The 12,062-nt window shown below is 40.9% G+C and overlaps 4 protein-coding genes across 7 annotated transcripts in view; 2 read left to right on the plus strand and 2 right to left on the minus strand.

The window, feature by feature from the left end:
• shg (shotgun) overlaps positions 1-2,610 on the plus strand; it is a 49,319-nt gene extending 46,709 nt beyond the window's left edge. For all 4 annotated transcript variants that reach the window (XM_065485335.1, XM_065485336.1, XM_065485332.1 and 1 more), the window contains 4 exons: positions 258-473; positions 533-668; positions 732-932; positions 1,058-2,610. In XM_065485335.1, the coding sequence (XP_065341407.1) occupies positions 258-473; positions 533-668; positions 732-932; positions 1,058-1,353 (849 nt within the window). In that variant the 3' untranslated portion in view covers positions 1,354-2,610. The remainder of the gene's footprint in view (positions 1-257; positions 474-532; positions 669-731; positions 933-1,057) is intronic.
• Positions 2,599-7,188, minus strand: Mgat3 (beta-1,4-mannosyl-glycoprotein 4-beta-N-acetylglucosaminyltransferase). The gene is made up of 6 exons (XM_065485351.1): positions 7,055-7,188; positions 6,716-6,984; positions 5,022-5,405; positions 4,236-4,475; positions 3,954-4,181; positions 2,599-3,481 (listed from the first exon to the last, which is right to left on the minus strand). The coding sequence occupies exons 3-6, from the start codon at positions 5,390-5,392 to the stop codon at positions 3,166-3,168; spliced, it is 1,155 nt and encodes a 384-aa protein (XP_065341423.1). The 5' UTR covers positions 5,393-5,405; positions 6,716-6,984; positions 7,055-7,188; the 3' UTR covers positions 2,599-3,165.
• A 28-nt stretch (positions 7,189-7,216) lies between these two features.
• Positions 7,217-9,262, plus strand: Alg7 (Alg7 dolichyl-phosphate N-acetylglucosaminephosphotransferase). Its single transcript, XM_065485350.1, has 6 exons — positions 7,217-7,550; positions 7,607-7,721; positions 7,781-7,994; positions 8,060-8,291; positions 8,350-8,538; positions 8,734-9,262. The coding sequence occupies exons 1-6, from the start codon at positions 7,408-7,410 to the stop codon at positions 9,032-9,034; spliced, it is 1,194 nt and encodes a 397-aa protein (XP_065341422.1). The 5' UTR covers positions 7,217-7,407; the 3' UTR covers positions 9,035-9,262.
• On the minus strand, positions 9,253-11,945 carry LOC135940459 (hydroxylysine kinase). The gene is made up of 5 exons (XM_065485353.1): positions 11,487-11,945; positions 11,286-11,418; positions 10,850-11,224; positions 9,642-9,892; positions 9,253-9,587 (listed from the first exon to the last, which is right to left on the minus strand). The coding sequence occupies exons 1-5, from the start codon at positions 11,631-11,633 to the stop codon at positions 9,393-9,395; spliced, it is 1,101 nt and encodes a 366-aa protein (XP_065341425.1). The 5' UTR covers positions 11,634-11,945; the 3' UTR covers positions 9,253-9,392.
• Positions 11,946-12,062: the final 117 nt, after the last annotated feature.

A 12,062-nucleotide genomic window follows, 5' to 3' on the forward strand; every position in this document is an offset into this window, starting at 1 on the left:
AATTTATCTTATAAAAAAAAACTTTCTGCGATCTAGGGGTTTTCATAACTCAACTTGCGAAGCAAATAAAATTCCCCATTTTAAAAGCTATATAAATCCTAGTTGGTATATAATAATTTTTACTTTTTTTATTTGTAACTAAAATTATTAAATAAAACTTTGTTAGAGGGTCCTATAAATTTTGTTAGAGGAGTAGTCGGTTTAACCATTTATAAGTTATTATACAACCTTTTTCATGCGTTTTTTCATTTTTCCAGAACATAGAGCTGATCGTAGATAGCTGCACAATGAGAACATGTATGAGCTTGGCAGCGCCGGTCGGAACGCACGAATTCCTCAATGTCAACGGACCAGTCCAAGTGGGAGGCACTTCCAAGAACCTGGGTGCCTTAGGTTCCCAGCTAGGCTGGACCTACGTGCCAACTAGCAAAGGCTTTGTAGGTTGCATCTCAAACTTCACCTTCAATGACCACGTAAGAAAATCATTTTATCCTTATTAATTTCAATCTTACACTAATTACCCATATCGCAGGTTTACAACCTAGGAGAGCCCAGCTACTCAGTGAGCGCCTCGCCTGGGTGCAGCAGAATTCTCACTCAGGCTGTCACTTTTGGCATTGACACCAATTTCCTGGTTGCTCTACTCGTTTGCATCGCAGTGCTTCTAAGTAAGAGGAATCTGCTGGTCTTTGCTGGCGAGAGGAAACTAATTTGCCTTTTTTTCCTATCAGTCCTCATTTTGGCCGTGGTCGTGCACAAGAGAAAGAGCGATGACATGTACAAGGACCATGATGACATCAGAGAAAACATCATCAACTACGAAGATGAGGGTGGCGGCGAGGGAGACATGACTGGCTACGACCTCAACGTCCTTAGACTGCAGCATTACGACGGTGACTTCAAGAAGCCTCATGACTTGCTTGGCTCTAGACGTAAGTTTTCCTAGCACATTTGATAATTAATGTCACTATTTTTTGGAAGTACATTCTTTCGCTTGAACTAAATAGCTGTTTGACCCATTCAAAAAAGAACATGAGATTATAAAAAAAAATTGCAGCACATGACGAGGTGCCAGATATATGCGGCTTCCTCGATGGCAAGAAGCGACAGGTGGATGAGGAAAACACTGACGAGCCCGTGGACAACTTGCGGCACTATGCGTACGAGGGCGACGGAAACTCGACCGGCTCTTTGTCCTCGCTGGCGTCGGGTACAGATGACGGTGACCTCAACTTCGAGTATCTGTCCGACTTTGGGCCGCGCTTCCGCAAACTGGCCGATATGTACGGAGAGCACTCGAGCGACGAGAGCGAAGGCAACTACGAGGTGCCTGGCTCCGAGAGCTGGTGCTGAACAAGGCTGATCTCAAAAGACTGCAACCAGAGTGTGTTGTCTGTGATGGGACGGACGCAGCGGCGAGCGTCCTTGCCCTAGCTGGACGCTCGCACTCCACGTGCCACATCATTTTTTCCTTAGTTTACGCGCGAACAGACAATAAGAGAAATAATTCAAAGAAGCCACATCGACTTGCGCCAGGGCATCCTTTTTGTCCGCTGGTGTCCGACATTGACATACGCTAGAGACCTGGGTTAAGTGCAACAACGGCGAACTTATTCTAGCAATGGCAGAATCAGATTCCATCGGACAATTGACAATTTCCGTGAATGAGGGCCTACACAACTCTCCAATCTGTGCTTTTTGTGGACAATTAATTAATTGTGTTTGGGCAGCTATGTCCAATCAGGGTTTCGTTTCCAATGATCGCCCTGGCTGACCTGTTTAAATTCCTTACTATGATGGTCTCACTTAAGGTTGAGAAATTAGAGCGAGAGCTGAGTGCGTCAACAGTGTAAAAGCTTTCATTTTTTCGGCGAGAAAAGTGCGCAAGGAGAAACTTTGTGTGACAAGCACAAAGAATGGGGCTTTCTCCCTTTTCTATATGCATCAAAATACACTTTTTGGTGATTAAAGCAGCGGTGTGGATTGAACAGTAATTTTGACGCAGTAAAAATTTGTGCTTCTTTCAAATGGTTTTAATTGCGTAACTTAATACGAGAAGACCAATTTTTTAGTTTCTTTAGACTCCCGAAGACGAGAGTGCAATTTATTTTAAGAATTTTAAACGAACATAGCTACTAAGTAATTTAATTATTGAAGGACTTTGAGGGGAGCAAGAGAGAATAGAAAGGTGAATGTTTGATGAATTTTCCAACAATGTACTTTCATGTGAGACTCAAGTGTATCTGGAAACTGTTTAGAGTTTGGTCCCTCGATGTTGATATTTTCTGAAGTTATCACCTTAAATGAGTATTTTGAGGATAAAGCAACTGAAAATCGAATGTCCACGACTTTTGTGAGGCTCCCAGCAAGAGCATATCACAACGAGACAAGCACTTTGAAAGTCCACTGCCAATAATCAAACACATTCCCTGCTGGGAGCCGTGTCGCAAAATAATGTTAAAATGTATGAAGAAAGTTTGTCCGAATTTAAAAGATTTAAAAGAATGCGTAAACATAAAACTTTAAAATAACTTTTTGATACCATTGATGTATTCCGTTGTGAAAGAAATGTCGGAAGAAATGATGAAATAAAAGAAATTCTTTCAATTACTCCAGTGGGTTTAATTACAACTCACACTTGATTTAACTATTTCGCTTGCATTATCATTTTGTCACGTGTGTTGTTTTTATTACTCTACAAATATTCAGCTCTGACAGTCAGTCCTTGATTTTGTGCGCTGCCCAGTTTATTTTCTAGGTTTCAATTCTGGAACAAACATTTCTCACTCTCTACAGAAAACCAGACTCAGTCCATCACAAAGTTTCGTTGGTCGCATCGAGTGTGAATCTATTACAACCCTGGCAAGCACTTGGCAGGCTTTGCCCTATTTTTGGGCCTGTCCTCTGATTGTTTCGATTTTCAAATCTGCGTTCAGTTAATTATTAAGCTACAGATATATACTCATTGTATCACAGACCAGATGAAATTTCCTTTCTGTACTCTTTCTTAAAAAGGTTACATTAAGCGAGTCAAGTATACTTACTTGACGAATTAAGTAAAATTCATTTTGATGAAAGTCTCAAAATGTGAGAATAAACAACAATTAAGGAAAATATAAATTGACAGTTTGAATTAAGAAAAAAGTTACCTAGATTACACAAAAATCAGTAGGTGTTCATCTCATAAAAATTGTGCAAGAGATGGCCGAAGTTACCATTTCGCACAGTGGCTGGAGCAAAGTAGTCCTGTTCCCTCGATGGGCTCGCCCGGAGCAGTTGCATCTTGCCGTCCATCCACAAGCCCTGGCCGACCAAGTCAGACACGTATTCCGCGTCCAAGCGCCGCCCATCTAGGTTCCACGACTTGTCCTTGCTAGCTTGAGCTTCTCGCAAAATGTCCTCGGCGCTGTCCATGCACAACTGGCACTTCCATCCTCCAAAATGGTTCAGATCACCCACAACAAGCACTTCATTACTGGCCCTAAAATAGTATAAGTAATTTTCGGACACTTGTGAAAAACTCAGGATACTTCAAAAAAGGGGGAAGAAATTAAGTGTGCAATATCGCAAACTTAACTTGCGTTTTCTTTGCTAACAGTATTTTTCACCAAGCATTGTCATTTTTACCAATCTAACTTAGTTTGGTCAATCAGGAAAAATTATTGACGCAGTAAAATTGAACTTCACCAAACCTTTAGGCCAGCATATTGTAAGAGGTAAGAATAAAATACTATGAAAAATTTACGTGTCATTAGTATCTGACAATTTTACTTATCTTTCTTGTATTAATGTCATCTGATTGCTGGAAACATTTCTAAAAATGGCACTAACACAACTCGATTTTGGTGTTAAATATTGTTACTTTATATTTTGTTTCTCTCCCAATTGCGTATCAGTTAGGTGTATCGTTAAAGAAAATTGTATAACTAAATATAAATCAGGAAGATCATTACCTCATCAACTTTAGGTTGTCCTTGAAGTTCCTGGCTAACGTTCCAACAGAGCAGACCCTACCCGCCAACACGGTCAACTGGGGGTGAAGCCAGAAAAAGCCAAACACGGACCACCTCATGCGGAATGTGATTGGCTCGTAAGGCCAACCATTGTAAAATTTGAGGAACAGCAACGCTTTAGGATTTGGAATCTCACTGTCAGCGACGCTCAGGACGAGGTCATCGTACCTGAATTAAAGCTCGGTTGAATGCGGAATTTCATACTTTGAAGGAAATGCGTACCTGAGGTCTGCTAGTTGTGTTTTTATGAAAGCCCAATCTGTACTTTTTAGAACAAGCACCTTCTCCTTGTTGATTTTGGCGTCGGGCTTTCTGTCTAAGATAAACAGGTCGACCACAACCTCCAGTTCGGACAGGAGGATTTCTGTCAGGGTGTCTGAACTCCACTTAACTATGCAGATCACCCGGCGTGGTTGGCGGCGCAGTTTAGGTGGCTCAGTGTACTTGGCTGTCATGAAAGCTCTGAAAATATGGAACGAAAAATACTTTTTCAGCATTTTAATTCATTTTCCAGTTATTTTAATAAATTTTAAAATCTCCAAATTTAAAACAGAATGGAGAAAAATTCCCTAATAGAATGAGGGCGTTATTTTCTAATTGTCGTAGTCAGGAATTGTTATTGAAAAATAGTTGTGCAGAAAAATCAATAGCAGAATCAATTGGAGCACTGGTTTGTATCGCAATTTCTGCTAATCCCAAGTCTCACCAGCAGCAAACTTGGCTCTTAAAATGCCCACCAGTCTTCCGCCCCATCTGCTCACGGACTGACTGAAGAATATTTTCAAAGTAGCGAGCGTGGCTCGTATTCACACAAACTACCGATTGACTCTCTGCTTTTGTCTCCTCTGCAGCAACTGATAAAATTTCTTCTTGACGACAGTGAGTAGCCATCCTTGCTCAACACAATGCATAATTATATATGTTGAAGCAAATCTTTCAAAAAACTATCCTTTTGTGCTGCTTGTTTTTTCCAAAGCGTTCACTTTCCAGGAGAAAGATTATCTGTACCTGAGAATGACCTCTGGAAGGCCGCAGTCTTGGCCATGCCACCCCTGCTGGCACTGGCACCTGCCAATGCGCTTGGAGAAGTTGAGTTCAGTGCCCGGCAGGAAGCAGTCGCTTGAATTGAGCCCGAGGAAGAACTTTCTGCGGTCAAGCTGAAAGAGGCTGAGCGGGATCGGTGGGGAGAGCGGTCGGTGGCCAGCGGACACGTTCGTGGGTGGTGTCTCCACGAAATTGACGCCGGGGGCGAGGGGCCGGGGGGCAAGGGGCGGCTTCAGGGGTGCCACCACTACCACGTAGTACACGGTGAAGACCACCTGTCCGGCCAGCAGCACCAGCAGGGACAGCCACCGGCCGTCTAGCACCCGCAGGCGCATTCCACCTACTGTCCTGAAACCAGAATTTCTAATTTTAAAATTTTGTATAAATTAAGGGTTGTTCCATCTGAAGTATTTTATTGAAAACAGGGCAATTTTTCCAATCATTATGAAATTTGGTTTGCAGACTCTCCTTGACAAACCGGTTTTTATAATTTTGAGTGTTTCTTTAATTTTAACGACACTTTCATGTTGAATCAGAAAAAAAGCTGGTGACTTGCAAACTCAATTCAGTTTATTTCTCCAAAAGAGTATTTAAATAATTGTATAAAATTAAAACCAGTTAATCACATTTATAGCAAATTTGATCAGCTTTCCCTAATCATGTTTTTAGTGCTATTATTAATTTTTAAAACATTGTACTTCTATGAAAATTAAGTGGTTTTGAAGAAAGTCAAATATGACCCACCAATCGATTCGTCTTATCAGTGAGAATCTATAATATGATATACAAAAAACATCGTGCAGGACCAAAAATTGATTTTTAAATCGAATTTCAAGGTTTCCAAAATAAATTTCCAACCCATAGCTCAAAAGCAATACTAGGTAGAACGATTTTGACCAGTAGGTCATGTTTATGTGACAAAATTTTGCACGTTTGATGCCAAATAACCGCGGTTTTCCCTGTCAATTGATTATGTCTACTAATTTTATTTTATTTTCGCATTCTAGGCATAAGTGTATACAGCATCAAATTTAAATACTGACAGTGAAATAAATATCCAGTTTATATGTACCATTTAATGTTTTAAAACGACCAATAAGGGCTGGGTTTAACATTTTCTTCTGTTTCCAGGGAAACAGTGCAATTAGGTAGGTTTCCAACTAAAATATTTTATTTTAATAAAAATCTAGATAAAAAATCCTTAAACAAACAAGGGAATACGGAAAAGTCCAAGATGCAAAACATTTAAACAATTTGGATCAATGCATAGATGATGCGGTTTAGTAGGTCTCAAATTAAAAATTGCAATATGTAAAAGTCCCCTCCTGTCAGAGAAGCAAACAAATTATATTAAAAATGCACACTAAAAAAAGGTCTTAAAATTATTAAAACACTCAAATAAAGCATCAGGTAAAAGCTCAAGCAACAGTTCCAGTCACACTTAACACTAATTAAAGTAGCGGCCTGTGGCTGTGTAATTGGCCGCAAGTGCCCCACCCAGAATTGGCAAAGCAACTTTCCCGTCATCCCTCTTTGTTGCGACGCGCGTGTGTATTATTATACTTTCTCTCTCTAGAGCCCTACTGGCTTCCCCAAGGCCTAAGGGTAGCTCGTTCGGCTTGTCACCCGGCCCAAGCAAAGAGCTGTAACATAGTAACCTGCTGGGCAGCTGGTCAACGAGTGCAGGCAGAGGCGGCCGGGCTCAGGGCGAGGTGTGCATCTCGAGTGTGCGGGTGGGTGCTCACTCGGCCGGGTCGCCTAATGGCCTGGCTGCCTGCTTGTTTGGGTGCGTCTCCAGCTGAGTCACTAATAAGTCTGGCCGCACCCTTGTCTGCCCAGCCGCCCGCTTCTTCCCCTCGCAACCCGCAGGTCATGCGCATTCGTCTCACTTTCACCCTGCCAAAAGAGTCGTCCCTGGGTTGACGTTCTGAAATTTCAAATTAAATTAAGAGTATGTACTGCATAATTTAAGAAATTTACATATTTTGCAAGCTCACCAGATTAATGAAAGTCGTTAAAATAATCGATGCAGCGGCGCAGTTTTACAGGCTGCAATGTTTATATTTTAAATTATGTTAAAAGTCCAGGTCATGCGCGTTGTCATCGATCATTTTGCAGCGCACGCCCACCATATGATCGACACTCGACACAGACGTGATGTAAACATACGGCCGCTGACGTCTTCCGAAATTTCGCCGTGCCGGCACATTTTCCTCAACGAGTAAGGGTCAAACTCGCAAGCACCCAGACGGCGAGGAGCATGGATTGAAAGTGCGAAATCGGCATAATTTGGGGACGGGCTGTGTAGTGCCAGTTTTTATAAAACCGAGTTGCATCCGCGGGCAGAAACATGAGCTCTGCCCTTCTGATCAACGTCTTCATGAGTGTGTGCGCCTATGTGGCCACCGTACAGCTTATTCCCACCCTCAAGGACATGTTTTTTAAAGCAAATCTCTACGGAGTGGACATGAACAAAAAGGAGAAACACAAAATGTATTCAATGAACATGATTACGTAATTAAAAATACTTAATTGTTTTAATATTGCAGCCCGGAGGCGTTGGGGGTTGCGACAGGGTGCTCCTTTCTTGTCACTCTTTTCCTTTTCATACCTGTTCCCTTTTTGAACTTCATCGTCGATGATGAGCAGTTTCCGCACGATCAGGTTTAACTAACAATTAAACTAATACAGAGGAGAGACAGAAATTAATTTTGCTTAAACAGTTCGTAGAATTCGTGGCAGCCCTTCTGTCCATCTGCTGCATGCTTCTGCTGGGATTCGCAGATGATGTGCTCGACCTGAGATGGCGTCACAAACTGCTGCTGCCGACAATCGCTTCCTTACCACTCTTGATGGTCTATTACGTCAACTTCAACTCCACCACTGTAGTTGTCCCCCTACCCCTGAGGACCTGGCTCGGCTACGCTGTTGATGTTGGTCAGTACATTTAAATTTTCTCTTTATCTTAGCTGATTTAATTTTTGAATTATTTGTTCTCCTAGGCCTTCTATATTACGTGTACATGGGAATGTTGGCTGTTTTTTGCACCAACGCCATCAACATTTTGGCCGGAATCAATGGGCTTGAGGTCGGCCAGTCTGTGGTGATTTCCGCCTCCATCGCCGTTTTTAATCTTATTGAAATGCGAGGACCCCTTCGAGACAATCATGAGTTTTCGCTCTTCTTCATCTTGCCTTACTTTGCCACATCTCTCGCCCTGTTAAAGTTCAATTGGTAGGAAAAATTATGCGTAACCCTGACCTTTATAATTTTAAATGTGGATTTCGTTAAGGTATCCAAGCCAGGTGTTTGTTGGAGACACTTTCTGCTACTTCTCAGGGATGACCTTTGCCGTAGTCGGCATCCTCGGCCACTTCAGCAAGACAATGCTTCTCTTCTTCATTCCGCAGGTTTTTAATTTCCTCTACTCAGTACCTCAACTCTTCCGCTTGGTGCCATGTCCGAGGCACAGGATGCCCAGGTAAGAAAATTTTACTCGAAATTATTTAGTTTCATCAATTACCATTAGCACCTTACTTTAAATTTCTACCAATGCTTCAACCAATCAATATTGTGAAAAAATTGAGAAAATGGGAATGGAAATTTTCTATTTTCTCTAAGTCAGTGCCGGCTGGTGCGGCATATTTTTTAAAGTTAAAAACAATCGAATTTTCAGGCTGAACCCGTCAACGGGCCTTCTGGAAATGAGCATCACCAAAGTGAAGAAGAGTGAAATCCATGTGTTAGGACAGCTTTGTTTGAAAATATTCAGCATGTTTGGGCTTGCGATGGTGAAAGAAAGCAAGGAAGGGGAGATTGAGGTCAACAACCTAACTCTGATCAACCTGATGCTCCACTGGCGCGGTCCAACTCATGAAGAAGCACTCACCAAGAATCTGCTTGTGGTTCAGGTGGTTGGTACTGTGATTGCTTTTGCCATCAGGTATCCTCTTGCTGCCGTTTTCTACGATTTGTAAATTATCTCCCACTCATTATGTACATTTAGTTAAACCAAAGAAATTCTAGTGTTACCCTGCGCTGCCTGTTTCCCATTTTAGACTTTTAATGCAATGAATATCTAAATATGTTGAGGTTTAAAAATTTTATATCATCAAAAGGATCGTGATGATAAAGACTTATGGCTTGGTGTGCATGTCAGATGTGTGTATGTCGTTGGATGAATAAAATGCAAAAATGTCTAGAAATTCCACAAGTTATTATTAAAGATAACACTTCAAATGTAAATAGCGCGAAATTTTAATCGATTTGTTTTTAAATGCTCAGTACAACTCACATATTTATTGCCACAGTTTTTCAAGCTTTATTGGTTTTCTTCTATTGCTTTGTTTCATCAAAAGCCTGATCCAGAGATTTTGCGAATTCTTCATCTGAAATTTGCCATGTTTTCTCCAAAACGGTCCATCCAGACCCTGATTTTGCCGTCTGCAGAACGTAGGTGTTGGTTGGATCCTGCGCGTGCGAATAGAGGCCCATTACCAAGCTCTGACACAAACGGGCACAGATGCAAACCTGTCAATGGTTATTCCGATAAATTATTCGTGGAAAATGTTGCTTTAGTTTTACCCTCATGAGACCTAGTTCAGTGGCACTCAGTGGCCTCAGCTTGTGGTACCCAGCCACCACAAGGGTGCCTGCGTGAACGGGGGTGAGGCTCTCTTTTGCCTGCAGCATCATGTAGCACGCGGCCAGGGCGACCTCGAAAAGGTAGCAGTTGTACTGGGAGTCGCCAAAATCAAGCAATCCGTCCGACACCCACTGTTCTGAATGCTTGCGCACGAGAATGTTGTGCTCATTGTAGTCGCCATGGATCATTCCTGATGAGATTCATCGAATTAAATTATTTTTTCATTTGTTAAACCCTGGGATATTATATTGTATTTTAAAAGTTTGCAACGGCCAAATGCAGATAAAATAGTTTTGTGGGAATTTTAATATAAAAGAAAAAAGAACCCGATTGGGAACTTAAAAAATAGTGGGTCAGTAAACAAATATTCAAATAACACTCAAAAAGACTTGTGGCTTATGAGTAGAATTATATCATAATTATAGTGCTAGAAACGTCGTTTAGAGATATAATTACAATGAAATGTAGCATGCAGCTCCCTCAGGGTTTTTGCGAAAAACCGCATTATATATAACACACTGCGCATTACAAAAAACAGATTTTTGGAGTTCCTAAATTTTGCGTAAATTTTTTTCAAAACCACGTTCATTTTTACAGAATATCAATCATGAAAAATAAGTTTAAATTAGAAAAATTCTCAAGTAGTTAGTGGCAAAACTTTCCATTAGTTCGTAATGTAAGGAAGTGAAATTAAAAAATTTGCAAGATCATAATTAGGATAATTAAAAAACAAAATATATACATTTCATCTCCTAACCGTGCAAACTAATGGAAAATTTCCATTTCCTACTTGAAAATTTTAATTTAATGTTTTTTTACGTCCTAACGGGCTGCACCAAAATTCCATAATTGACCGCTCGAACGGGCAAAATTGGAAATTGGAAAAAATAAATTCAATATAGATACTTTATATTAAATGTTGGACGACGAAACTGTAATTGAAAAATAAAGTTTTAGTGCTAGTTGTTTCAAAATATAGTCGTTTTTTAACATCTATAGAATTTTCCAAACTCTTTTTCATATATATGACGCAAAACATGTCTTTTTTAACCGTGGTCAAAATAAAAAATGCGGATTTCGTTCACTTCTACCCGTTACACAATTGATTAAACCTATCCCTGATTGTGTGAAATAAATAAAATTTTGCCTTTAGGAAGAGTTTCGATGAGAGGCATGACTCTGTCATTAAAAGCAGCAATCACATCGGCAACCAATTTTTTCTTGTCTTCATCAGTGACTGCAAAAAGGAAGTCCACCAACTTTGGAGTCGAGTCTAGAGCCCAGATGGTGGAATGGTTCTCGTAGGCGGCGTTTTGGAAGTCTTCCAGGGCTGTGTTGATTTCAGCCAGAAAGCTGCCTGTCTGGATGCACAGCTCGGAGTCTATCTTGATGTCATACAGGATTTTTCCAGGTTCAAATTGGAGGAGCCGCACTATGTGGTGAGCGCCATTGATTTCCTCTACAGATAAGAGTTGCTCGTTGAGGTTTGGCATTGGCTGGGTGCATCTGATGTTCTTTGTTGCTAGAAATAATTTTATAATTTATTATTATTGCATCGATTTATAGCATGAGTCAAAATTTACTCAAATGCAGCATCATTTTGTTCTGCGCCTCCACGTAAGACACTTTTTTGGAATCCATGGAGTTGAGGATTTTGAACACATAGCCATGAGGCCAAATTGACAGCAAATTTCCTTGTGGAGCTTCATCTTTAAGCTATGAAAATGACAAAACATTATACTTATGTATAGCGTTGGTAAAATTGATAAAAGAATTTCCCTTACGAGAATATGGTAATTTTTGTCGTCATAAGCGTCTAACTCCTTTATCGACTCCACTTTTACTCCATACAACTTTTCAACCAGATCTCGTGCCTCCTCCACGCTGAGATTTGGGCGAATTTGCTGACCAGGCTTGAGTACCTCGCTCATTTTTCCTACGCAAAGAGAAGCGCTGTTTGTTTCCTAACCAGAGGTTGGGTGTGAACTGAATAACCCGACTGCTGGAGAGTGTTTAACCAAATAAGCGCACTTATCGCCCTTCTGAAAGCAGCACTGCTACCAAGCTCGCCTAATTGATTTTGATTTAGACACAAGAGGGGTCAAAGGTTGCACAGAGGATGCTTTGATGATAAATAAATGCGAAACAAATGATTGCTGCAAGACATCAAAATTGTTTTTGCAGCCCGCATTCAAGTGATTTGTGGCTATTTTTGAATGATATATATAGTTTTGAGTGAGCTTGCTTGAATTGAAAAATAATCTCTCGGCTCTGATAAGAGAGAGAGAGAGAGAGAGAGAGAGAGAGAGAGAGAGAGAGAGAGAGAGAGAGAGAGAGAGAGAGAGAGAGAGAGAGAGAGA

The sequence above is a fragment of the Cloeon dipterum genome, chromosome 3 (assembly GCF_949628265.1).
Source record: "Cloeon dipterum chromosome 3, ieCloDipt1.1, whole genome shotgun sequence".
Classification (NCBI taxonomy): Eukaryota; Metazoa; Arthropoda; class Insecta; order Ephemeroptera; family Baetidae; genus Cloeon; species Cloeon dipterum.

Bases quoted from the DNA above. Each gene is read 5' to 3' on its own strand.
- LOC135940459 (XM_065485353.1), bottom strand. From the start codon at position 11,633: ATGAGCGAGGTACTCAAGCCTGGTCAGCAAATTCGCCCAAATCTCAGC. The intron at 11,225-11,285 runs GTAAATTTTGAC...AATTATTTCTAG, and splicing joins CAAAATGATGCTGCATTTGA to CAACAAAGAACATCAGATGC. The intron at 9,893-10,849 runs GCAAAATTTTAT...GAATCTCATCAG, and splicing joins CATCGAAACTCTTCCTAAAG to GAATGATCCATGGCGACTAC.
- Mgat3 (XM_065485351.1), bottom strand. From the start codon at position 5,392: ATGCGCCTGCGGGTGCTAGACGGCCGGTGGCTGTCCCTGCTGGTGCTG. The intron at 4,476-5,021 runs GTACAGATAATC...CCATATTTTCAG, and splicing joins CTTCCAGAGGTCATTCTCAG to AGCTTTCATGACAGCCAAGT. The intron at 4,182-4,235 runs GTACGCATTTCC...GCTTTAATTCAG, and splicing joins ACACAACTAGCAGACCTCAG to GTACGATGACCTCGTCCTGA.
- Alg7 (XM_065485350.1), top strand. From the start codon at position 7,408: ATGAGCTCTGCCCTTCTGATCAACGTCTTCATGAGTGTGTGCGCCTAT. The intron at 7,995-8,059 runs GTCAGTACATTT...TTGTTCTCCTAG, and splicing joins CGGCTACGCTGTTGATGTTG to GCCTTCTATATTACGTGTAC. The intron at 8,539-8,733 runs GTAAGAAAATTT...TCGAATTTTCAG, and splicing joins CCGAGGCACAGGATGCCCAG to GCTGAACCCGTCAACGGGCC.